Source organism: Staurois parvus, unplaced genomic scaffold (genome assembly GCF_062004578.1).
Source record: "Staurois parvus isolate SC_StPar_1 unplaced genomic scaffold, SC_StPar_1.0 ptg000387l, whole genome shotgun sequence".
Classification (NCBI taxonomy): domain Eukaryota; kingdom Metazoa; phylum Chordata; class Amphibia; order Anura; family Ranidae; genus Staurois; species Staurois parvus.
Window position 1 is genome coordinate 4,727,166 of NW_028318183.1, and position 27,884 is coordinate 4,755,049.

At 40.1% G+C, this 27,884-nt stretch overlaps 1 protein-coding gene across 1 annotated transcript in view; it reads right to left on the minus strand.

Moving 5' to 3' along the window:
• Nucleotides 1–4,755: 4,755 nt before the first annotated feature.
• MTMR6 (myotubularin related protein 6) overlaps nt 4,756–27,884 on the minus strand; it is a 94,345-nt gene continuing 71,216 nt past the window's right edge. Inside the window, exons 12-14 of the mRNA XM_089685814.1 lie at nt 17,184–17,318; nt 16,973–17,099; nt 4,756–9,695 (exon numbers count right to left, since the gene is read on the minus strand). Of these exons, the coding sequence (XP_089541940.1) occupies nt 9,363–9,695; nt 16,973–17,099; nt 17,184–17,318 (595 nt within the window). The 3' untranslated portion in view covers nt 4,756–9,362. The remainder of the gene's footprint in view (nt 9,696–16,972; nt 17,100–17,183; nt 17,319–27,884) is intronic.

Below are 27,884 nucleotides of genomic sequence, written 5' to 3' on the forward strand. Positions count from 1 at the left end.
CCTGTGCTAAGCTCTCCAGCTCTCCACCTCATCCAGTCAGAGAACACTTTGCATTCGGTGCGAGGATACAAAGTGTTATCTGAATGGCACCCGTGCTTAGTGAGATAGTTCCTGTGTTCACTAAGTGGCAGGGCAGCCTCTTGGCATGGAACCCTAAAGCTAGAGCCAATAAATATTGTAGCAGTGCCTACTCCAGTGATTTCCAGCTTCCATGGGGATCAGCTAGGTATGGCACATACATACATTGGCCCTACTGGACCAATTAACTATGAAAATTGCTATACCTAAATTTCAGCTTTAATCTCTGTGAAGAATATCCACACACCACTTCACAGGGTCATCATGGTCTACTTCAAGGCATTTGCGCTGTACAGCTTCCTTTCTCTCTGCATCACATGTGATAAGATGTCATCTTAGTACTGACATTTTTCACTTCAGTCTTTTGATAGTTAGCAAGTTGGTTTTTTTCAGTATCATAAGCAGGTTTGTGCCACATTTCTGACAACAGAGAGAGTGGGTGCAGTACACCTGGATGGGAAGTAGAAGTACTTTGTGCATATTGGTCATACTGGGTACATCCTTCTGACCTAGGCAAGAATTCAGGATGTGGATGGCTGCTAAATAAAAAAATTATTATAAAAACTTTTTTTTGCACTTATTTGAAGGAGGTGGATACATATTATGGAAAGTGGGCGAGCAGAGTGAAGGTCAGCTTTAAGTTAGCAGCACCTCTACTTCCCAGCTGCTACAATTACTATATTTTACATTTGGGAGGATCTATTCTTTGCGCAATCAAAAAATCTGATGTAGATAAAGATCTAGAGTACTTGTATGCCTTAATTACTTCTGAATTGTATGTTTTGCCTATAGTTTCCCTTTCAAAGTTTCAGACATAGCTGTAGTGCACCAGTCCACTCCCAGCCATTTTGTCTGTAGTCTGATCTTAGAACACCTGCTTATAATAAGGAGAGCTATTCTCAAAACAATGCTTATTGCAAGCTCCTTGCTGTCCCTGATACATAAAGCCTAATAAAAAAATACTTAAGTTTCTTACAGCCACCAATTTGATTCAAACTGCTTGGTTACACAGCACAGTCTTCAGGAAGCATACTCCCAGTTCCCATTAGATGTTCCCTAGATTCTAGTTGCAGGGCATTGCAAATAACTCAGGATACAGCAAAGTTAGTTGACTTTCTAAAAACAGCAAAATATATATTTTTTAATACACAGCTTTAAACGATTACTGGTTAGTTTCACATGTTGCCAAGAACTGATCCTTTAAACTTCAATACAGGAACCTCTGGAATCCACATAAAAAACAAAGTAAGCAACATAGGATATAACAATCCCATATATTTGTCACATGTATCTCTGTATATGTGAAACAAGATGCAAAAAAACAAGTGTTTTTCATCAACAAACCATACTGGTGGTCCATGTCCCTCGCCATACCATAAGAAACAGCTTAGTTCTAAAGGGAAGTATTTTTCTTGCAGTCAGTGAGTTCCTGTCAAATTCCCAGGGCAGACTGCAAAATAAATGGGATATCCAGATTGGTTTTTGCTGGCCAAATAGTCACACAGACAGACAAGGTCCAGTGCATATAGGAGTGCTGATTGGGTGCTATTGTAAACATCAAAGCATTTTCCTTTAGAACATGATGCTTTATTTCTAGCTTACTTATTCTCTATAATCCTAACATGTTTCATTAAAAAAAGCAATTCAAACAAGTACAAAATGAGAAAGAGCCTATAAGCTATGGTAGCAATTCATGTAAACATGTTGTTTCAGTACAAGCTTTACATAGTTCAGTAATTTCTGAGATCTGATCCGCAAACAAAACCATTTTCTTTATCCTTGGAACAAAACCATCTTACTAAGTCATGTCAAGTCAAAAATGTCATGCTATATGGAGGAGGCTAAGAGTTTATGTGCTCCCATCAAAGTGGATGTTCACTAAAAGTACGGTAATAATTTAGCTAGGATGCGTATGTTAAAAAATATGTAAACCCAACACTTCATATTTGTGATATGTGCCTGCTGTACCATGTACTTGTATGAAACAAGTATCCTGTTCTCTTTATATTGCTTCCTTTGTGAGATATCCCTAGTGTTCCTGCCAGTCCCTCTGCTTTCATATTAAAAACTGAGTGGTCAGTTCTCTAGCTATGCTGGGAACTCAGTCTGCTCTCCTCCAATGATCGGACTTGGCCTGACATGCCCCCCCCCCCCCCCCCCCCACACACACACACACACAGAGCCATATACAGTTAGGTCCATATATATTTGGACACAGGCACAATTTTAGATTTTTTCAGGTATGTACCAAAACATATTCAAGCTATAGTTACATAAAGGATACGGGCTGAACGTGCACACTCTCATGTTTAATTTGAGGGTATGTACATCCAAATTGGAGGAAGGGTTTAGGAATCACAGCACCTAAGAGTAGCCATCCCCCCTTTTTCAAGGGACCAAAAGTAATTGGACAATTGGAACAGCTCATGATCCAAAGCATACAACGTCATCTGTAAAACATGGAGGCAGTGTGATAGCATGGGCATGCATGGCTTCCAGTGGCACTGGGTCATTGGTGTTTATTGATGATGTGACAGAAGACAGAAGCGGTCGGATGAATTCTGCAGTGTTTAGAGATACTGTCAGCCCAGATTCAGCCAAATGCAGCACAGTTGATTTGACAGCGCTTCACAGTACAAATGGACAATGATCCAAAACACACTGCAAAAGCAACCCAGGAGTTTTTGAAGGAAAAGAAGTGGAATATTCTGCAATGGCTGAGTCAATTACCTGATCTCAACCCAAGTGAGCATGCATTTCACTTGCTGAAGGCAAAACTAAAGGCTGAAAGACCCACAAACAAAGAACAACTGAAGACAGCTGCACTTAGAGCCTGGTGAAGCATCAGAAAGGAGGAAACCCAGTCTTTGGTAATGTCCATGGGTTCCAGACTTCAGGCAGTCATTGCCAGTAAAGGATTCTCAACAAAATATTAAAAATGAACATTTTATTTAAGATTATATTCATTTGTCCAATTATTTTTGGTCCCTTGAAAAAGAGCTGTAATTCCTAAACCCTTCCTCCAGTTTGGATGTACATACCCTCAAATTAAACCCGAGAGCATTATGCACTTTCCGCCCATATCCATTATATAACTATAGCTTGAATATGTTTTGGTAAATACCTGAACAAAACTAAAATTGTGTCTGTCCAAATATATATGGACCTAACTGTATGTGGCCTCTTAGCGGGTGGACTGTAACGCTGAGCGGCCCACATATGTGTTCCTAGGTATAAAACATTTCTATGTGGAGAGCGTGCCTCAAGCACGGTAATGATTCTGTAATGGAAAGCTACCGACAAATACTTGCGATCAAGAACTTTCCAATCATGTGATTGCTGTGACTGCCAATCACAGCGGTCACATGATTGGAATGCCCACCTCCACCTCCTGGTATTTAGAACATCTTAAAGGCCTGAGAGGCGGCGACAGGAGGGGGTTACATTAATCACGGATGAGATGCCATAGTTGTTATAATAAGGTGACATTTTTCTTCTTGCTGCCACTTAAGATAATTTTTAAAAATCGACACCCAGCGCCTAACTAACATGAATTCATGCTACTACTGGTAAGCCCTGTCCCTCACAATCACATTCTGTATCCCTGTATTCTTAATCCAGTGTCCACCAGGACATAAGCAGGAAGTTGATTTATCAAATTAAATTTAATAAGTTAAATTTGTTACAATTTGTTAAACTTTCAGGAGGATTAACAAAGATTGGGGCATGAAGAATGTGTTTTATGCACCAAATACAAAAAAAAGTTGCACGACAATTCATTAATTTGTTGCATCATAATGGTGCTCTGTCTGTTCATACACATCCCTCTCTCCTGTCCTCTGGCCACTGTGGTAATGGTTTACATTTTAAATCAATTTTTTAACAGAGAACATTGGTGTAAATGCTTTATATTTTGGCACATGCTTTCTAACATTTATAAAAACTGTCACATATCACTTTCAAAGCGATTTGGTACAGCTGGCACTACAACACATCGAATATGTGTGATGGCATTGTTGATTTGGGACCTGGAAAATGTGCCGATATTCTCACCAAAATAATGACATATTTCCTTTTGTTAATCTGCCTTTTGTCATGCCTGTAGATGGCACTGCTCTAAGTATATCCCCCTTATCTCATTACTAAAATTGTGCTAGCAACACTGCATTCATCCAGTTAGAGCAGACCTTCCATTCACCAGCTTGGGCCACAGAATCTACCTTTGTCTGGCTATTTCTATAGTGCACCTGGAGCAGTGAAGTATAACAGTTATCATGCCAAGATATCTGTCCTTTATGGCAGAGGTGGATATCAGCAACTGAAGGCTCTTAGAAGAAAGCTGGACACATCCACAGTACAGCATGCAGCATCTAAGCATTAGGACTAATGATGCCTGCATCCATCCTGGAGAATCATTTTGTCTACAGAGGACTCTTGTACACTGAACTAAGGCAGGAGTACTCAAATATGGACAGGTGGAAGGACAGACTAAATCAAATAAGAACATGATGTCTGGATTCAGGCCATCTAAATACAGTAGAGTATCCCATTGTCTATGTTTGGCATAGGCAGATGTTCTGCGGGAAAAGCCCCTTACTGCAGTCTTCAGCCCAATTCAACAAACCAGTGCAAAGAGCAATACTAGTACAGTAATCCAAAACAAATGATTTACAGATATCAGATCACAGATTCTATTTAATTAAAATAAGAACACATCTACAACATATTAGTAAAATCATTGCAGCATGAGGCACCAAAGTGCACTAGTTTCCAACAAACCGATAGGCTGAATGTTGCTATCACGAAGCAAAATATGTGTCGGCTCAGAGGGAAAGAACAAATCCTTAATTTTCTAGCTACAGACTAATCCTGGGGTTGTAAAGCATCTTTGCAATTTTACTGCGTCTGGAATAGCATGTGATCCAGAAATCAGGGAAAAGTGCTTCAATGGGAGGTTTTTTCACACAGGTATTTTTCTTAAAGCCCAACCTCAAGTTAAATAGTGCACCTTAGTCTTGATTCCAAACACCTCTTCCTAAGTCATCCTGCAGTGTAATGGATCAAAATCCCAGTTTCCATTAAGAGCAAAATGAATATTCTGCCCTGGGGACCAGACATTTTTCCCTGCTCGTTATCTTCTTAGGTACTGGTCTCCTCACTGCCCCTGTGAGTTCTTCTGTACCTTTTGCCTATGAGAGAAGACCTGGTCATTAGAAGTATTGCCTCTATCAATAGAAGTGTCCACATCAGTGATGTGGACACCCAAAGAAAAACAGAAAAAGAGAGAAGGATCATCATGTGACTATGGCATCAACTAAGAAGAATGGGCATTTAGATAGGTCTTTTTTTTCATTCCAACATTTAGTTACAGGTGGGTTGCTAATAACCTAAAGTTGAACTTCAATGACATTCCCTATAGGCAGAGTTGACAGTACCCTGCACTTTTTTGACAATGAAGAACTCTATTATCTATACATAGCAGCATCTTCAGTTAAACATGCTAATAACTCACCTATACCTCAGTTTCCCTTTGTAGTCATGTATATAAAGAAAAGTCAACAAATCAGAAAAGCATTTATATCAGTCATTCCACAACACTCAAACTCTTCCTATGAGCATCAAGTTTTGTAGTGCAAATGATTCCCTTTTAGAAAGTCTTCCAAAGGAGCAATTGTGTAGTTACGACAGTCCTGACCTAGGACACATTAACCATACGCTATAATAGCAGACTATATCTTCCTCAATGATAAAAACTCAGGCAGTATCGATATGCAATTAAAATCAATTTTGTTGTTCCTCACACACGCTTGACTCAATGGCAACACCCCTCAAGCTTTCAGTGAAAAAAAGGAAACAGATGAGGATGTTATCATCCTTTCCATCACTCTAATGTCAAGGCTTTATGCTTATCCCTGCCAGTTGATTGAGAGCTACACTATATGGGCAAAGGATTATGGACACCTTGCCATCGCACTTTCATGAGCTTGGTGGACATCCAGTAGCAAAACCATGGGCAATAATATGGAGTTAGCACCCCTTAGCATCTATACCAGCTTCCACTCTATTATGAAGGCTTTACACAAATTTTGATATGTCCATAAGAACTGGTTCCCATTCAGCCAAAAGAGCAGATTTATGTACGGATGTTGGACGAGAAGACCTGGCTCACATTCAGCATTCCAATTAATCACAAAGGTGATCAATAGGGTTAAAGTCAGAGCTCTGTGCAGGTCATTTGATCTCCTCCACATCAGAATCATTAAACCATATCTTAAGAACCTGGTTTTGTGCAGTACAATAATTTGGAGGAGTGTCCACAGTTCAGAATTTGCCATAGAGTGTACCTTAAAGTGGAACTACACTTACCTTCTCTCTAATGGTCCAGGTTCCTTGCCAGTGTCGGCATCTGCTCCCTGGGTGCCGGTCTTCAAACAACTCCATAGGCCGGTGTGGGATGCCGAATGTCCTGCACGTACACAAGAGTCCGTCATCTCAGCACAAAGGACTATGCCAGCAATATAAGCTGAGCTACACATGCACAACTCAGTTTACATGCCACAGAAGACTGCAAGCAGGCAGGTTGGTGTATTTTATTGTGGAAGAGACATTATATGTCTCTTCTACGATAATAGCCTGCCTGCTCATAGCCATTTTGTTAACTGCATTCAATTGGTCTTTGAGGAGCCAGCACATCTAAGGAGATTCTCTGAGTGCCTTATTTTATTATTCTAGATTTATTTAAACATTCTAATGTGTTTTACAAGTGCACTTATTCATAGGTGGGCTCACAAGTTGGCTTACATAAAAGAAATCAAACTAGAGTTTACATATATATTTAAAAAGATATCAGGAGCTTCTGGTAAACTAACAAGATTAAATCTACAATAGTACGGGGAGTGTTTATCTAAAACGTTTGCACAGCTATTCGTCCTATAAAACTGCTTAGACATTAGTTCTGTGTGAATACCAACAAAATCAAATGTTATTTGGCTATTTTATCTCCAGGTTAAATGTGTATTTATTATACTTATTTACTATGATTGCCATCTCCATGCCATAAAGTAGTATTTTCCTGATTCACACATTTGACCTAGAGATAAAATACCTTAATAAAATCCAAGTTTGCCCCTATTTGCACAGAACAAATGTACATGCAGTTTCACAGAACGAATAGCTCTGCAAATTTTTTATAAATACACCCCACAGAATATGGTACATAGAGATAAATAAATGCAGCTAACTTTCATGAAGCTAACTTCATGAAAGCAGTGAAAGGGTCCATCTTTTTCCGTGGCACATTACAATTTGAACCCTCCAAAAACTGACATTGCTGGAACATTTCAGTGGCCACTAGAAAAGAGTTTCTATACTTTAGATCCCTCTTTTGTTCCTCCTTGTTCCTTCTTATCCTAAAATAGCTAATCACATATAACATTGTCAGACTTGCTTAATAAAGCACTACAAAGTATAATTAATAGTAAAAGTGCAGGAACCCTCACCAACCAATCAAAAAAATCTCCAACCCAATCTGGTAATAGTAAACAGAATTTGTACTAGAATAATTGTATTTTGTAGATATCATCCCCACTTTTTGTTTCTTTTCTAAATAAGGCTGTATGATATTTATCACTACAAAGTTTTACAATATTTGATATACTGGATATGTCTGTTAGCCAACGTGCATTTTAGGAGCAATACTATCAGCTAATACTTGTTCCATACGCATTGCTGATTATTTTGATAAAACCTGCCTTATTCCTGGCAATCTAGGTGATATTAAAGAGGATCTGCCAGATAATGCAAAGTAATATGCGTTTACAGGTCTACTTGGGAACGCACGATTCATAAGCCTTGTACAATCTATGCAAACGTCCACAAATTCAGTCTGTCCCCCAGGCAATCCTCAGTCATCTGTATTTGGATACTACCTGCAGGGCGTTTAAAACCTACCTGCCAAGTACAAGGAGAGTCTGAGAAATATCTCTAGGTCTCAGGGAATTGGGTGTTGCTTTTGGGGGCTAGTATATAGAAAATAACAGGTCCTTATTAATATTACCTCTTTAGGCCACTTGCAGGCGTAATAATTTACAGATGTTTATACTCAGGATGTTGTGGACAGAAAGATCCTGAGTAAAATGTTCTCTAAAGACCTTGCGTAAACACACCTATAGGCACGTAAACGTATAGACAAGTAAATTTCTTTTTCATTGCCAGTGTTGTAATATGCACATTTATACTCATGTAAACATGCCTATAGATGTGTAAACAAGCATATAGTATGTGCATAAATTAAAATGTTTTATTTTTGTTATATGGTTCTGTACTCGCTGTATTAGACCTTTAATCTGCTGTATGCATTGTTTTATGGACAACAATGCATCTCATTTATGATCAGTAAAAAACGTGGCATTTTTTACTATCACGTGCAAGAGGCCTTACTGTAGAACACCTTTTGTAAAGCTACATCGGGATGGGGGCATTATATATTCCTTACTTGAGCAATGCCTTAGCAGCAGCTGTAGAACTATACAGAGCTGTATGGCTCAATATAAAAAGGCATTAAGTATTGGCTTAGCTTTGTGCCAACTCACAATGAATACAATCACTTTTGACCTGCAGTCCCTGGTCTTTGCAAGTCTTTACAAGCTCTCAAGGCTTTTATGGTGTCAATACAGCTACATACTTCAAAATACAAACTACACAGTTTACAAACAGATTATAGACAAGCTATATCCAGTGAAAACTACAAGAAACCCTGAAAACACAAACAACCCTATGTACAGAGAAGTTAAAAAAAAAAAATATTTCTGTACCATTCACACCAACCGATCAACATCAAAATGGCACACAGGCATGAACATTGAAAGAGAGAACTGGTTGCTATGGCCAACAGAAGCCAATTTCCTTTATACATTTTCATGCATACCATGAAGGCCTTTGAATGCTCCATTAGGAGAACCTGGTTATATGTGGAATAAAGATGATCAATGTAAACTGGAGCTATACAGTACAAACACCAGCCACTTCTAAGTAAGTGCAAATTCAGAAACTTGATACCTTCCAAAAATGCAATTTTAGAATCCTGCTGTACCTAGATGGAGAAGTTTTATCTAACGGTTATATAACAGCCCCTCACAAGGTAGAGTCTTCAGTCCATGTAGCTAAAAAAGGCAATTTGGGCTTTTATTTCTCTACTGACTGAGTAGGATTAAACCCAATGACAGCCTTTTGTATGCTAGAAGGGATTTTGTGAACACACAAGGCACTTTTGGCACAGTCAACATCTAACTGACTCTCATTTTAGCAACTCCAAACTCCAGACTGACAAAGGAGGGCTCCTCTTTAGACAGCTCCTGTGAATATTCAGTATAGCGGTTGTCTTTTGTAGTGTTTCCATCTATGGTTTGAACAGGGTCCTGCAGAGGGTGAAGAACTTGTTCCTTCTTGTAACATTGAGATTCTTTCAGTTTGGGAGACTCTGCTGTATGAGAACTGATAAACTCTGTAGTAGGGGAGTTAATATACTCTGTGGTTGGACACTGGATAAACTCTGTGGTAGGAGAGTTGATGCAACTGATTCCAGCATATTCACCACCTTTGGTAAGATTGCTCATTTTCTGAAAAAAAAAAAGTTACAGGTCATCTTTAACTGCATTACTGTAGATTATATGTATAAAAAGTAGCAGTTATATAGGGGCTGAGAATCAGGAGGACCGAAGGACCTGAAAACATTGTCCAATTAGACCATACGTCCAGATCAGGTGAAAATTCTCTAATGACTGTAGGCACCTTAAGATTGTATAAAGAAAAGGGGGCAAAAGGATGTACAGACATATGCCAACCACCCTTTGTATCAATGTCAATGAAGAAGCAGGTAGAAGATTGCAGCAGGAAATGCTCCTGGTGCTGCTAATGTTAGCAGGGGACAACAGTGATCAAGACATGGTATATGTACTATACAACTGATGTTCCTCCCAGGCCAGCAATCACCTGCCTCATCCAATAAAAGGTAACAGTCATGTCATAGCTGAAATCCTGACTGAACAAATACTGTCTAAATATAACAAGTAACTGTATTCTTACTTGAATCTTGGTGTGCTCTTTGTATTTCTTTCAGATCTGTGCAGTAAGCAAGCATTTGAAGCAGAACTACACTGCATCTGAACACCACAAACCAAAAAAAAAACTATTAAATTAATTTTTTAGATTCAAAGCAAAACAAACACAGCCATCCAACCATGACTCCATGCTTTATTTTGCTGAAAAATCACTTGGAAACCCCGCCTCCTAGCGTTTCTGGTTGTGGCCATCTTGAGTAAGGGCAGATGATTCATGTAGCAATAACTTCCTGGAATCCATCTGCTCTTAGTTCAGGCATACAAGCAGGAGGGTGTGCTTAGATGAGAAAACCCCTCCTCCCCTACAAAAGACTCATGAGATGTATGATATTATTTGCCTAGGCAAGAAACCAGAAAGTAACTGAAGAAACATAAAAAAATTGTTTAAAACAAGGAAATATGATATTCGTTCCTATATATTTACTAATGCTAGCAGCATAAGGATTAAAAAGAGTCAGTGTTGACTGAGAAAGTGAAGTTCCACTTTAAATATGACGAAAGACAAAACTTTTTTAGTTTTGGATAGAGAGGAGATTTAAAACACCTGCCAGGTTTTAATTGCTGCCTTTGCCCCCATTAGAGAGATTCACCCTCTCTGTTAGTTATGTTTACTGTTGTTAACTAAAGTTAAAAAAAAAAACATGTTTTGATTTGTCCCCAGAACAGTGTCAGAGGGGACAGTCTTCCAATGGAGAAACTAGGGATTCCCTCCCTCTAGGATGTCTACTTACTTCCTGTCTTGACTATGGGGCAGGACGTAAACGGAAATATACTCAATGGGCAAAAACAATTGACAGGGGTTATAACCCTCCCTTACTCTATTCAAAATGAAAATGAAATGTTGAGAAATATAATTTTAAAAAAGGTTTTTGTGCCCAGAGTTAATCTTTAAAGTGTGAATGCACCTTAAAGTGGTTGTAAAGCTCTGAAATGAAATATGAACAAATCATATCCCTCTATAGTGTGTACTTGTCTCAATCCAGAGCACTAAATGTCATTTCTGTTTGTTGCCCCACTCCTTTGCTATCTGCAGAAGTCCCTTCTGGCAAGTTTCCTGACACTGAGAGAAAAAAAGTGACAGTGGAGGGATCTCCAGCACACACTCTGTGAATGACAGCCTCAACTATGTTCCTCTGTGCTTTGTGAAGGGAGGTGCATCCTTTCCCTTCAACCAGCTCTCACTGAGCTCTGCAGAGTGTAACTTCAGCTCCCCACCCCCTGCTTTCTGAATGCTCAGACAAGCTGTATAAATTCAGGACTTTATCTGCATTCTTCTCTTCTGTACTGCTGAGCAAACAGGGATTTATGTAGGAAGATTTGTTTCATCTCTCTGAATCGCCTAAGGCCAGTCACTTCACTGGGTATATGTAAGGGTTTACAACCACTTTAAATGAAGTTACACTTATATTGTAGACCACAATAGCCCCCTTGTCTTATATACACCCACCCCAATCCAGAAAGACTAACTAGAATGCAAAGCCATTTGCTACAGCCTTCCTAACCAGGCCAACACATGCCTGTCTAGTTCTAAATTAGAATGAATGACAGTGCAAAACAAAAGTGAGGACCTAGCTGGGAAGATTCTGAGATGCTGGTATGTCATAGTTACATAGTTAGTCTGGCTGAAAAAAGACAAATGTCCATCCAGTTCAACCATAAAAAAAAAAAAAAAGTTATAATACTACACCCACAGTTGATCCAGAGGAAGGCAAAAAAACCAACAAAGCATGTTCCAATTTGCTCCTGCAGAGTAAAAAATTCCCTTCTTGATCCCCAGAGAGGCAATCAGATATTCCCTGGAATAACTTTACCTTTAAATGTTAGTATCCAGTTATATTCTGTGTATCCAAGAAAGAATCCAGGCCTTTTTTAAAGCAATCCACTGAGCTGGCCAGACCCAACTCTTGAGGGAGTCTATTCCACATTTTCACAGCTCTTACTGTGAAGAAACCTTTTTGTGCTTGGAGATTACATTTCTTTTCCTCCAGACGTAAAGAGTGCTCCCTTGTCCTCTGTGATGACCTCAGGGTGAATAGCTCTACACCGAGTTCACTATATGAACCACTGATGTATTTATACATGTTGATCATATCCCCCCTTAATCTCCTCTTCTCAAGAGAGAATAAATTCAGTTCCTCTAATCTTTCCTCATAGCTGAGCTCCTCCATGCCTCTTTTCAGTTTGGTCGCCCCTTCTCTGCACTTTCTCCAGTTCCCCAATGTTCTTTTTGTGAATTGGTGCCCAAAACTGAACTGCATATTCCAGATGAGGTCTTACTAATGATTTGTACAGGGGTAAAATGATATCTCTCTCTCTGGAATCTATACCTCTTTTAATACAAGAGAGGATTTTGCTCGCCTTAGAAACCGCAGCTTGGCATTGCATGCCATTATTAAGCTTGTGATCTACCAGAACTCCCAGATCCTTCTCCACCATTGATTCCCCCAGTTGTACCCCCCTAGTATGTATGAAGCATGCATATTCTGAGTCCCAAAGTGCATAATCTTACATTTATCAACATTAATCGCTTCCCCACCACCCTATAGCAGATATACTGCTACAGGGCGACACGAGTGTGCAAAATCACGTATATATACATGATTTTGCATTTCCGGGTAGGGGGCACTTGGTCCTGGCCGGTGATTACTCGGCAGCGCCTGGTGATTGCTGAGCATCTCCGATGGGGAGGAGAACTGTTTGTAAACAAAACAGTTCTCCTCCCTGTCAGCTCGTGCACACTTCTTTGCAAAGCAGTGTACTTACAGTGAAGCACACAGACACAGCACCAAGTAAAGCAGTACACAGTTAACCCTTTGATCGCCCCTCATGTTAACCCCTTCCTGCCCAGTGCCATCAGTACAGTTGCAGTGCTTATTTTAGCACTGATCATTGTATTGGTGTCACTGGGGATGTCAGTGTCACCAAGTCAGTTCCCCCCAGTGTCAGAATGCCTGCCGCAGTCCCGCTATAAGTTGCTGATCACCGCCATTACTAGGAAAAAAATAAAAAAAAATCCCAGTATATATACTACCATTTTTAAACGCTATAACTTTCACCAATTAATTTACATGTATTGGGATTTATTTTAGCAGACATGTAGCAGAATGCATTTTGGCCTAAATTTATGACGAATTTGGATTTTTACATTTTTTTTTTACTGGACATGTTTAATAGCAAAAAGTCAAAAATACAGATTTTGTTCTCAAAATGGTTGGTCTTTTTTTTATAGCGCAAAAAATAAATGCACAGGCGATCAAATACCACCTAAAGAAAGCTCAAATCGTGGGGAAAAAAAGGAAGTAAATTTCATTTGGGTGCGGCATTGCATGACCGCACAATTGTCAGTTAAAGTAACGCAGTGTCGTAACACAAAAAATGGCCTGGTCAGAAAGGGGGATAAATGCTCAGGAGGGCAAGTGGTTAAACCTCATTTGCCACATAGTTGCCCAATTAAACAGTGCATTGAGGTCGCCTTGTAAATTGGAGACATCCTGTAAGGACGTTATTCCACTGCACAGCTGAAATGGGATTTTTAATCCCGGATCCTATATTGTTTATAAATATTTTAAAAAGTAAGGGTCCCAACACTGAACCTTGGGGTACACCACTGACAACCCTAGACCATTCAGAGTGTGAATCATTAACAACTACTCTCTGCATACGATCTTTTAGCCAGTATTCTATCCATATACATACTGATTTTTCCAAGTCCGTAGACTTTACCTTACACATTAGCCATGTGTGGGGAACTGTGTCAAACGCTTTTGCAAAATCCAAGTATACCACGTCCACCTCCACCCCTCTGTCCAAGGTTTTGCTCACCTCCTCATAAAAAGAAATCAGATTTGTTTGACAACTTCTGTCTTTCATGAATCCATGCTGTCTGTTGCTTAAAATATTTTTTTCCAGCAAGAACTCATCTATGTGGCCTTTTATTAAACTCTCCAGTATCTTCCCAACTATAGAAGTTAAACTAACAGGTCTATAATTACTTGGTACAGATTTTGACCCCTTTCTAAATATTGGCACCACACTGGCCGTACACCAATCCAGTGGTACAGTGCCAGTCATTGAGATCTTGCTGCATCAGGGACAGGCAAGTTTAAGCCTGGGAGGGCTTTGTAGGTAACAAGGACTATGACACAAATGGAACTGAACTGAAGGTGCAGTTACACTTTAACCACTTGTACTTTTACTGCATCGGGGCAGCTGCTCTGTGCTGGATCATGCGCACCCACTCACTGCCCCATCTGTTCTGTCATTCAGTACAGCACAAGTCAGTCAAGTCCGAATGGTTTAGTGAATCACAGTACAGAGCCCTGTGTTTACTAACAACACATGGCTCTGTACACAAAGCAGTGATATGGCTGTTTTTTTTTTTTTCCCTGCAAAGAAAGAAGAAAAAACAACTACACAGCGCAAAAAGATTAAAGGAACACTGTGAAAACACATCAGATCTCAATGGGGAAAAATATCATGCTGGATATCTATACTGATATGGACTGGGTAATGTGTTAGGAACGTAAGGATGCCCCATCGTTTGCTGGAAATGAAAATTTTCAACCTACAGAGGACTAAAGTCAAAGACAGCCTGGAAATCAAAGTGAAATAATTATGCAGCAGGCTAGTCCATTTTGCTGAAATTTCATTCCAGCAACTCCAAATGGTACTCAGTAGTTTGTATGGCCCCCAAGTGCTTGTATGTATGCCTGACAAAATCGGGGCATGCTCCTAATGAGACGACGGATGGTGTCCTGGGGTATTTCCTCCCAAATCTGGACCAGGGCATCACTGAGCTCCTAGACAGTCTGAGGTGCAACCTGGTGGCCTCGGATGGACTGAAACATGATACCCCAGAGGTGTTCTAATGGATTTAGGTCAGGCGAGCGTGGGGGCCATTCAATGGTATCAATTTTTTCATCATCCAGGAACTGCCTCCATCCTCTCGTCACAACAGGCCAGACATTGTCGTGCACCAGGAGGAATCCAGGACCCACTACACCAGCATAGGGTCTGACAATGGGTCCAAGGATTTCATCCTGATATCTAATGGCAGTCAGGGTGCCATTGTCTAGTCTGTAGAGGTCTGTTTGTCCCTCCATGGATATGCCTCCCCAGACCACCACTGACCCACCACCAAAACGGTCATGCTGATGGATGTTACAGGCAGCATAGCATTCTCCACACTCTTACACGTCTGTCACATGTGCTCAGGGTCAATCTGCTCTCATCTGTGAAAAGCACAGGGCGCCAGTGGCAGACCTGCCAATTCTTGTGTTCAATGGCAAACGCCAATCGAGCTCTATGGTGCTGGGCAGTGAGTACATGGCCCACTAGAGGACATTGGGCCCTCAGGCCACTCTCATGAAGTCTGTTTCTGATTGTTTGGTCAGAAACATTCACACCAGTGGCCTGCTGGAGGTAATTTTGTAGGGCTCTGGCAGTGCTCATCCTGTTCCTCCTTGCACAAAGGAGCAGATACCGGTCCTGCTGATGTGTTAAGGACCTTCTTTGGTCCTGTCCAGCTCTCCTAGAGTAACTGCCTGTCTCCTAGAATCTCTTCTATGCTCTTGAGACTGCGCTGGGAGACACAGCAAATATTCTGGCAATGGCACATATTGATGTGCCATCCTGAAGCAGTTGGACTTCCTGTGCAAACTCTGTAGGGTCCAGGTATCACCTCATGCTACCAGTAGTGACACTGACCCTAGCCAAATGCAAAACTAGTGAAAAACAGTCAGAAAAGATGAGTAGGGAAAAAAAATGTCAGTGGCTCCCACTTGTAAAACCATTCCTATTTTTGGGGTCATCTCAATGTTGTCCATCTAGTGCACCTGTTGTTAATTTCAATAACACCAAAGCAGCTTAAATTGGTTAACCCCCCCCCCCCCACTTAACTGACCAGATCAATATCCCAGGAGTTTAATTGACTTGATGCTATACTCTCCTTAAAAAGTGTTCCTTTAATTTTTTTGAGTAGTGTACATCTTTTAGTAAAAGCAGCACATATTACACATTGTTAGGCACACAGTTAACCCTTTGATTGCCCCTAGATGTTAACTCCTTCCCAGCCAGGGCCATTGGTACAGTGACAGTGTATAATGATATCACTGTATTAGTGTCACTGGAGATGTCAATGTCAGATTGCCCGCCACACGATCACAGTCCCACTACATGTCCCCTGATCACCGACTACCAATACCACCAAAAGAAAGCTCTATTTTTAAAAAAGAATTATATACATTTCATTTGTGTAGTGTTGCATAATCACACAATTGCCAGTTAAAGTAGCACAGTGCTGAATAGCAAAAAAAATGCCCTGGTCATGAAGGTGGTAAAACTTTCCAGAGCTTAAGTGGTTACAGTGCACATGTCAGTTTCTGAACAAGCTACAGAATACTGGCACCCACAGATTCCTGTATAAAAACGGTTACACATCTTTTAAGCAACACACAGGACTCCTGAAATCCAGATGATTTTATATATTCCTAAACACTCTGGAGCTGAGAGCTGGCACAAACCCTTCTATCTCCCACACCTTCCTAGTAGCCAGTAAAGCCATCCACCACAACAGGACAATAAGAAGATGCAGGAGGCAGAAGGAGTGTGTCAGCTCTCTCTTCTGGAAATCTTTGGAAGCTACGAGTAGCCAATATTATTATTATTATTATTATACAATATAGAAAACAGGTGTATTTTATAACCTAGATAAAGAAATACAAAAAAGCCATACTGTATGTCAAGCTATACAGCATATGGTTAAAAGGTCTCCTTACCAGTTGTAGATGTTTCAATTCATTCTCCAATGCTTTGTTTTCAGCACTTATTTTTACAAGTAAATTGGCAACAGACTGTCTGGGGTGCAGTGTCAAGTCAAATTGGTGATACATGTTCCTCCAGAATCTGTTCACAAATTACAGCATTAAAGACAGTAATAATAATAAGCCTGTGACAAGAAAAATAGGACACGTGAAAAGATGTGCTTACTTGAAGCTGGAATGGATGGTGTTTGGCTCCATGACTGGTTGGCTCTTGAGGGAGTTCTGATCAAACAGAGGATTCTGATATTTGCTGTGTTCACCAAGAAGAAATGCCCACAATGAGTGCGTCTTCTCCTTTAGTCTATACAAACAGGATAAAGGTGCTGAATTAACTAAATGACATTTGAAATCAATTCTACAAGTCTCTTTTTTACTGCAACACTAATAAATACTTTTATGGTGAAACCAGAAGTGAAAATAAGTTAAAAATCCACATTATAAAAGGCCTTGGCAGAAAAATATAGGAACAAAAAGATGCACACCAAACTTGATCAGACCCAATTTTACTCCAGTTTTCATAAATCAGATGCACAATATTAAAGATATGTAGTATAATATTAATGCAAATGAAAACTTCAAGGAATCAACGTTAAAGGAGAAGTTTAAAGTTACATAATCACCTCCATGCTGCAGCATACGTCTGATGCTGCAGCTGTCCCCCATCAGCTTTAAGTCCAAGAACTGAGTGATCACATGACCGCAATCATTCGATTCTCGGAGCACAGAGCACTCACTGTTAGTCACTGCTCTCTACTCTGCCCCTATGGTGCCAGACTGGGCATAGTTGGCTTCAGCTTTCAACTGAGTGCAGAGGGCCAGAGCCAGCTGTCATTCAGGCAGTTGGGTTGATCCCAACAATATGGTCCATCCTCTCAGATCCTGGAGCATCTCTGTGAAGTCAGCTGATGGAGGGTCATAGCAGAGCAAAAGTAAGTGCACACCTGTGACCCAGAAGATAAGTATGGCCAAAAAAAGCTTTGGCCATGCCTCTCTTTTAAATGCTGCAAGGTAGACATTGGCAGCCAATCAGGTGTTAGCTGTCAACAGGTTAGCAAACTTAACATTTGTTCTGTAGATTTGGGCAACACTCATCAACACTCCTGGGTTTTCCCATCCCCTAAAGATTGATAGTGAAGACTTCACACACCAGAAAGATACCATGGAGTATCTGTGGCTTCTGTGGGCTTTGCTCTAAATCCTCAGCTGCTGAATACACAGAGGTGCCAGAGCCAAATATTCCCCAAGGCAACCAAGGTAGAAACCTACGGCTCAAGAGATGTTCAGGGGGCCCAGCTACAACCTTCATTCCCTTGCAGTAAACTAGAGGTATAAGGTGATTTGATAAAAGCTGTGCATCTTCCTGTAATTTTACAAGGAGGGATCCACTTGAAGGCATTTGTGTGTGATGGGGAGGAGTTACATTGATACAAACAATGGTAATTGGGCAGCTTTTCTGTTCTTATTGAACTTATCAATGTTAATCAAAGAAATGGGGGCAGGATAAAGCAGCTACCTTGGCTAGGGCCCTCTTCTCTTTTAATTCTTCTTTGTGGGGTGCTCTGCTAACAACCTGGAGTAAAATGTTCACAAAGCTACATGGATGCTTTCAAAAACACCAATGCAAGCCCCCCCCCCCCCCCCCAAAAAAATGCAGCCAATCTCTCAGACTGCAGAATGCTGAAAACATTGTCTATATATTACTATGATATAAACTATATTAAGAGGTTCTTATGTTTTCTTTATGCCAGTGTTTATTTAATGTAATACATATACAGTGGGGCAAAAAAGTATTTAGTCGGCCACCAATTGTGCAAGTTCTCCCACTTAAAAAGATGAGAGAGGCCTGTAATTGGCATCATAGGTAGACCTCAACTATGAGAGACAAAATGAGAAAAAATATCCAGACAATCACATTGGCTGATTTGGAAAGAATTTATTTGCAAATTATGGTGGAAAATAAGTATTTGGTCAATATCAAAAGTTCATCTCAATACTTTGTTATATATCCTTTGTTGGCAATGACAGAGGTCAAACGTTTCCTGTAAGTCTTCACAAGGTTGACACACACTGTTGCTGGTATGTTGGCCCGTTCCTCCATGCAGATCTCCTCTAGAGCAGTGATGTTTTGGGGCTGTCACTGGGCAACACGGACTTTCAACTCCCTCCAAAGGTTTTCTATGGGGTTGAGATCTGGAGACTGGCTAGGCCACTCCAGGACCTTGAAATGCTTCTTACGAAGCCACTCCTTCGTTGCCTGGGCGGTATGTTTGGGATCATTGTCATGTTGGAAGACCCAGCCATGTTTCATCTTCAATGCCCTTGCTGATGGAAGGAGGTTTGCACTCAAAATCTCACGATACATGGCCCCATTCATTCTGTCCGCAAAGGGACCAGGACGACTGATCCATGTACAGGAGAAACAGCCCCAAAGCATGATGTTGCCACCCCCATGCTTCACAGTAGGCATGGTGTTCTTTGGATGCAACTTAGCATTCTCTCTCCTCCAAACATGACGAGTTGTGTTTCTACCAAACAGTTCTATTTTGGTTTCATCTGACCATATGACATTCTCCCAATCCTCTTCTGGATCATCCAAATGCTCTCTAGCAAACTTCAGATGGGCCCGGACATGTACTGGCTTAAGCAGGGGGACACGTCTGGCACTGGCACTGCAGGAGTCCCTGGCGGCGTAGTGTGTTACTGATGGTAGCCTTTGTTATGTTGGTCCCAGCTCTCTGCAGGTCATTCACTAGGTCCCCCCGTGTGGTCCTGGGATTTTTGCTCACCGTTCTTGTGATCATTTTGACCCCATGGGGTGAGATCTTGCGTGGAGCCCCAGATCGAGGGAGATTATCAGTGGTCTTGTATGTCTTCCATTTTCTAATGATTGCTTCCACAGTTGATTTGTTCACACCAAGCTACTTGCCTATTGCAGATTCAGTCTTCCCAGCCTGGTGCAGGTCTACAATTTTGTTTCTGGTGTCCTTCGACAGCTCTTTGATCTTCACCATAGTGGAGTTTGGAGTGTGACTGTTCGAACTTGTTATCAGTATAAAAGACACCTGTCCACAACCTCAAACGGGTGCCATTGATACAGGTAATGAGTGCAGGACAGAGGAGTCTCTTAAAGAAGAAGGTACAGGTCTGTGAGAGCCATAAATCTTGCTTGTTTGTAGGTGACCAAATACTTATTTTCCACCATAATTTGCAAATAAATTCTTTCCATATCAGCCAATGTGATTGTCTGGATTTTTTTTTTCTCATTTTGTCTCTCATAGTTGAGGTCTACCTATGATGCCAATTACAGGCCTCTCTCATCTTTTTAAGTTGGAGAACTTGCACAATTGGTGGCTGACTAAATACTTTTTTGCCCCACTGTATGTACTACGCAAAAAAATTAAAATAGAAGATTATGGTAGAAGGGACACACATAGCCTCTTCTACCAAAAATTCTGCCAGCTAACATTTTTTCTTTACATTTTTTTGTTGCTTAGCCCTAAAATAACTTCTTATGCATGCGTAGCGCAGCACAAACCTCTTACAAGGCCAAAGGCTGGCCTAGTAAACAATATATAACTGGACTGCTTCTAGACTCCTTGGAGAAGGCACCTGTGAGCACCCTGTATCCAATGGCCTGAAAAAATTATGTTTAGCTGACTGGTTGCTAACAAACATTCTAGATGTCCTGGTCATTTCTTTGTCCAAAGTAGACTGCCGCTAAAACCAACTGCAGTCCAATCCATCCAGCACCAGACCCTCTTCTGCCTTCAAAAGAGGTGCACAACTGACAGGGATACTATATATTAGTATATTCCAGCACACCAAAAATTAAGCTTAAAAATGAAGTTTTATTGAAGTTCTAGGCATAAAGTGCCCAAAGTGCAAAAAGACAGCATATCCACTAACATGTCAGGGCCATGCTGGACCCATTTCTTAAGTTGACAGACATATCTGTCATGGACATGGTGGCGGCTTTCTTTTTGCCATTTCTTTAATGTGCCGCTGCATTTGGGCCAATAAAAAGCCTATGTATGTGTAAAAAGAAATGTGTGGGGAAGGTTAAAATAAAAGGAATGTGTTAAAGTGAAATGTCACTCGCTCCTAAATTTTATTTTTAACTCCCTCCCTTACTTGTCACCTGTAATGCATGGTTGTCCAAACTTCAGGTGCCCAGCAGATCAAGCATAACCCTGCTGCCATCCATTGCCTAGGTGCCATAGCCTGGGTCCTGCACCACCATCTTGGCCCTAATCACAGCTGCCCCCCAATGATGTGTGTCAGTTACACCCACTAGCCACTGTATGTCCCTGCTCCTACAGCCTGGGATATGTAACGGGGTAATCAGAGGAAGTTCTGGAGCAGGGACATGTCATTTTTACTTGGGCAAGAATGTTGGCAGGACTGGACATAAAAATAAAAAAGTAAGCGAATAAATAAATAAATTAAAAAAAAGCAGCCATTTAAATTGCAGATGTGGAGTCCGAAAAGCTCAAGTTGATCTGAAGGGTAAAAGGTCTGCTTTAAAGTAGTGTACGGTTTGATAAACAACTGCACATTTTTAAAATAAAGTCCTGGTTTCATGTTTTTCATCCTTTGCTGAATTCCTGCAGCCTCCTGATCTTTACAGCCACTTTTGGCCCTCATGCACTCCAATGATAGTTACATGGCATTTTTCAGGGTGGGATTTCTGATGAGATTTATCACACTCCATTCTTAGTAAATTACCCCCTTGTAATCTCTATCAGAGGCAACTGTAACAGGAGCCCATGTGATTAAGCAATAGCACAGTTGGGAGACAGGGACAGTGTTGGTACCCTCTAACAGGGAGTGCCTGAACAAGGACATTCAAAGGCAGCATCATCAGGAATTATTATTTAATAAAAGATGTAGATGTAAAGATTGAAAAAATATTTGAATATTTGAAATGGCATCAACACTTACAGTATATCAGATTTAGTGATTGGGTTTACATATACTTAATAAACAGACACCTGGTAGTCATGCAATATTAAAGTATTAAAAACACTGATAGGAACATAGAGGAGAATTAGTCCGCATATAAACATTCTTCTGAGGGGCAGGCAATACTTTAATTTCCTCCTAATCACCATTTAATTAATCAGGAAACCGGCCTCGATTACAATCAGCTAGGGTGACCTTAATCTGAGACTTTTCTTTAATCCAGAAACATATCGTTTTAGTACATTAGCCTAATTACAGCCAATTACCACAACACAGATTGATGAAGCATTAATCTGTCTAAACAAAGTGATCCTGCCACTTTAGAAATTCACAAACACGACATGTTATAAAACTAGAACTAATAGCTGGCTGTAAGAGGCGCTACGGCTAGTTACTAATTGGGCTATAATTGTGCCAATTATGAAATTACAATAGATGACAGAACATATACTGCCATTATTATAGGGCAAGTTCATTAATTTAAGATGTGTTCATTATTATATCATGTGATAGTTTATTTCACATAAATGTTTCACTGATGTATTTTTTTTTCACATGAAATAGCGGTTGAAAGTTTGTGTGTAATATTTATAAAGAAACAGCAAAGAGGTTACGATACACAGTGCTTTAGCCAACTAAATGTCTTTCAGTTTAAGTGTTACTAAACCCACGACAATAAAATCAAGTTTGTATAGGAAGTAAAGCATACTTGTTACACTCACTGTAGAACCTAAGTGGTTAATCCTCTCTATTGTGTAAAAACACAATTTGATCCTGACTTCTCTGATCCTCCCCTTCTTCCAGTGTCCCCCTTTTATCTCCAGATAAGACATATCGTGTGTCACTCTGCACATGCTCAGTTTGGGGTGTATTGCTAGAGAGGTTTTTTTTTTTTTTCTTGGGAGAGTGCATGTGACCAGCACAGGGCCAATCAGCACTGTCCACACAGAGGTCAGGAGTCCTCCTACAAGTTTCAACCAGTGCTGGGCTGGACACTGAGAGAAGTCTGCTTTAACTGCTGATGAGAAAAGGTAGTTAGCAGTTTATGTTCACTAAAATAATTGCATTTCCATGTTGCGTGTACTGTGGGAGATCCGATAGAGTGAATGCAGGGTCCTGGGTTTAGGAACACTAAGGTTTATATGCTATCACTACAACAAGCCCATATTTTTCACCTTTTTATCTTATCTGATCTTTTATTGTCATCTCAAACAGCTCTATTTTTCTCCTCTCCTCTGCAGACACCTCATGTGACTTCTGTGTCTGCTGGTAGTCTTCCCCCACTCACAAAATGTACAGACTGATCCATTCTCCCTCTCCACCTCCCTGTGGCAGTCTACCCTGACTAGGCCCTGGGGTCAGAACTTACCCAGGTGAATGACATCACTGCCCCTTACGTGACAGTGTTTAGGACTGAAAATTAGCCACTTAAGTTAGCCATGGACGTATAGAAATTCGACCAGTTCAGCAGGAACCAGCTAAAATTGTGATCCATCTTTGGGCAGGCTGGTTGTACTGAAGTCAATCAATCAATTTCAGTACAACCAGCCTGTTGTTTTTTTTTTCCATGCAATTGCTGCTGTCGGCTATAGCCGACAGCAGTGACCATTGTATTCTGACAGGGAAGCCTCTTGCTGTCATAATGTGATATCACTGAGAGCACAAAGAAAGAAGAAATATAGGAATTACATTGAGAAAATTAAGGATGACAATGGAGATCTGGCGTACTCAACCACTGATATCGCTAAGGTATTCAAAAAATATTATAGTAAACTATATGATATAAACTGCAAACAGTTAAAAAGGGGGGGCAGAGGAGAGAACAAGACAGAGGCAAAGTATCCAAAAGGAGGTGAATTTACTAATTTTAGGAGAAGAACAGTTTAAAAATCTAGAAAACCCGATAACACAGGAGGAAATCCAACGGGCATTGAAGGGGACAGTTGCTGGGAAGAGTGGGTATACAGTGAGATAATATAAAAAAATTTCAGGAACAACTAGTCCCCAAATTGAGGGTATATATATATGAATGCATAAGAGAAGGGACAGAGATGAGGGAGGAGTCATTGCAAGCATATATCATGCTCATACTAAAAGAGGAGAAAGACGGGACCCAATCTGCTAGTTATTGGCCTCACTGTTAAATACAGATACTAAATTATTTGCAAAAGTCCTAGCAACTAGACTGAAAGATCTAATGCCAGAGTGGATTCATTTGGATCAAGTTGGGTTTGTCCCCGGGAGGGAGGGAAGAGATAATGGGGTAAGATCATTACTCCTTATACAGAAAAGTAAGAGAGAAAAAAACCCTGCACTGGTCTTGTCAGTTGATGCAGAGAAAGCTTTTGACAGGGTAGATTGGGGCTTTATGTTAGACACGTTAGAGATCTTGCGAATTGGGCCCAGGATGAGAGGGAGGATAGGAAAGTACTATAGCCAAACGTCAGCTGCAGTAACAGTCAATTTTTTCGCTATCACAATTTTTCAGGATGTATAAACGGGACAAGACAAGGGTGTCCGCTTTCATCTCTGTTGTTTGTTCTATCCTTAGAACCCCTCTTAGCAACAGTAAGAAATAGTATAGATATAAAGGGGTCCGGATAGGGGAGATAGAACACAAAGTGGCAGCATATGCGGATTATATGCTCTTCTATCTGGCTAATACTAGGTTGACATTACCTAATTTAATGAAAATAATAAAATATTATGGAGTGATGTCAAACCTAAAAATTTACCTGGTAAAATCAGGAATAATAAATACGAATGTCCCGATAATGTAAAAAAAAAATTTTACAAAGAGAATTTCCCTTCTTATGGAGAGAAAGAGAACTTATATAAAATTAATTATATCCCACTAATAAACGAGATAAAGGAGGAACTGAGAAGATTATCAGTAGGACCATCTTCTTGGATAGGACGAATAACCTTGATAAAAATGATAATCATCCCAAAAATCCTATATAAATTCTATATGCTGCCTATATTGAGATATATTTGGAGAAATAAAAAAACGAGAATAAGCTATGAAGTATTATGTAGGGACAAGGATAAGGGGGGGGGTCTAAGCGTGCCTGATTTTAAGAGATATTATTATTCAGTGTTACTTTCACGTATTTTTGATTGGACATACTGTATAATGCACTAAGAAAAAGTTGGGTGAATATAGAAAACACATTAAGTGGGACACAATTGGATAAGATAGTATGGATTCCACATCAATATCGCATATTAGGAGAAAGTACAAGCACTGATATATGAATTTCAATTAGGGTATGGGATATGATTCATACACAAATGGGTTGGGAGTTCTATTCCATGCTGATGCTGTTAGTAGACACAGATAAGAAAAGGGAATGCACAGTTAAAGGACATAATGGATGGGGGGATAATTTGCTCCTTTCAGGAGTTTAAAAAAAAAAAAGGAGTTGTTGTTTTCCTCGTTAAATGAGTGGAGATATCTCCAACTAAAACATTGTTATTTCGCCATCTAAGCCCTTAAGACCAATGACAGATTTAAATTAGAACAACTTTTTAATTCAAATAAAATATGGAAACATGCTACTTCCCGAGTTTATAAAAATTTTTCAGAAATGATGGGGGGTGGCCCGCCTTTCTATATGGAGAAATGGGAAAGGGAACTCGGAATAACATTCAACGAGCAACAGAAAAAAAAAATATTTAGATTAGTACAGGGAGTGGTAGACATGAGGGTGGTGGAAATGAATTATCAATGTTTAGCTAGGTGGTATATTACACCAAGTGTGGCACATAAGCAACAAATAGATAAATCACCTTTATGCTGGAGAGGGTGTGGGATGAAAGGCACATATGGTGAGTGTGTACTAAAATTCAAGAGTATTGGGGAGAAATAATTTATCTAATTCAGGGATAATGGGGGTTGAGGTCCCGAAAGATTCAGGCACATGCATATTCCATAAAACTGAGACTACAGTAGAAAAATATAAGAACTCGTTGGAATTTCATTTGATAAATGTGGCAAAAGGGTCGATACCTAAATTCTGGCAAGAGCAGGAAATACCAAAACGAAAAGATTGGATAACTAGTGTTGACTTTGTATACAAAATGGAGGAACGCTACCATCAGGAAGAAGATAGAATGGAGCGATTAAGTAAAGGTGGGAGAAATGGGATACGTTTAAAGATCAATTTAAAGAAAAATAGAGAGGAAATAAGAAAGGAAGAAAGAGAAGGGTGCCTTGAGGGGGAAAAGAAAGGAAGAGGAGCAAGGAAATAAGAGGGGGAAAAAAAAAAAAAAAAAAAAAAACCAGGGAGAAGAACGGGGAAAGGGGGGTGGGAATGAGTGGGTGGGGTTCCTCTTTAGAGGTATAAAGGAACTGTGTATTGTTGAATATTTCAAAATTTTAATGGTGTAATGTGATATATTGAAAATTAATAAAATATTTATAAAAAAAAATAAAATAACGTAGAGTACCAGGGACAACTGTTATCCATGTACACTATATGGTTATCAAAGCATTAGCTCATCATATTTGCTGCCATGCAATTTCTCTGTTTTTTAAACAATAGTAAAATGCATGGAAATGAGATAATCCATTGTTTTAATGTAGGATGCTTTGTACCAATTAATTGCATTGTTGTGCATTGGGGGAAAAAAAAAAGTCCTGCATGGTGCATTTTTTTCCCATAGACCCTCACTTTGTCAAATACAGAAATATAGCGTGAAAAAAAAAATGCGATATCACAGCAGGAAGAATTTGTACATGAACACTGACTGTGTTGATGGGAGAAACACTTGATTTTCTTTCCTTCAACCAGTGGTTGAAGGAAAGAAAATTACATGATGTATGGCCAGCCTTAGACTTGAGCACTATCACATGGGGGAGATCACATATGCTCTCATACTTGGAAGCCCTGCTTCATTACCAGAACAAAGGCCCCAACAGTGCAGAGAGGCAGCAAGGGAACCACAGATGAGTGACCATACCTTGCTGGGAAAGGGTGGGATTACAAAGGGCATTTTCATTGCCCTGAATGAACAAAGTGATAAGATCTCATTAATTCAAGAAGAGGTAACTGTACTTAAAAGGTATCTTTGCAGAAAATGTAGTAAATTGAACTTGAGTGAAATGAAAACACCATGTTCTAGAGTTAAAAGCTAAATGATTCAACTGAACGGCAAGTACATATGGGTGATTATCTAGTTCCTGTGTTGCTCAATGCCTTATTCAAACAGTTCCCAACCTCAACCAAACAGGGTTTCCAAACACAGTTTCTGAAAGTAAGTATATTCACTGACAAACTCCCACCCCATCACCAGGTAAATCAAGTATTAAGTACTGTGATGGGACAGGGAGGGGTAAGGTCTATTCTCACCATATGCTGAGGTTTTCTGCAGGGCTCAGACACTGCTGTGATGGCAGGTATTAGGTAAAAGGTATAGGGTTGCATACTTTTGGTGGCTTCTACATAACTTCAGCTTTATTTTATATTACCTGAGGGTAATACAGGTTCACATAAGACTTTAGTCAAGCACAACCCTGATGCAATATGAAAGGAACAGGCCTTGTGACATCCAGGTATACTGGGGCTTTCATTGGCACAATATAACTTTAGGGTAAGAAATACACAAGCGTTATCTTAACATTTGACTGTTCTGTCTGTTATCTTGATCGGTTTAATGCTGTGTTCTCCATTCTGCATCCTGGGGACCAGATATTGCCCTTGGAGTACTCCTCCAACTGACACCAATGATGGGACACCATTTCTCTCACCAACATCATCAGTGGAGCACTATTCCTGAAAACCGATACCAACAAGGGGCACCATTCCTCCTAGTAAAACCAATGATGAAGCATTGCTTGCTCCCACCGACCTTAGTCTGGCCCACCAAAAGCCTGAAGGACATTAAACTGGCCGTTTGCTTA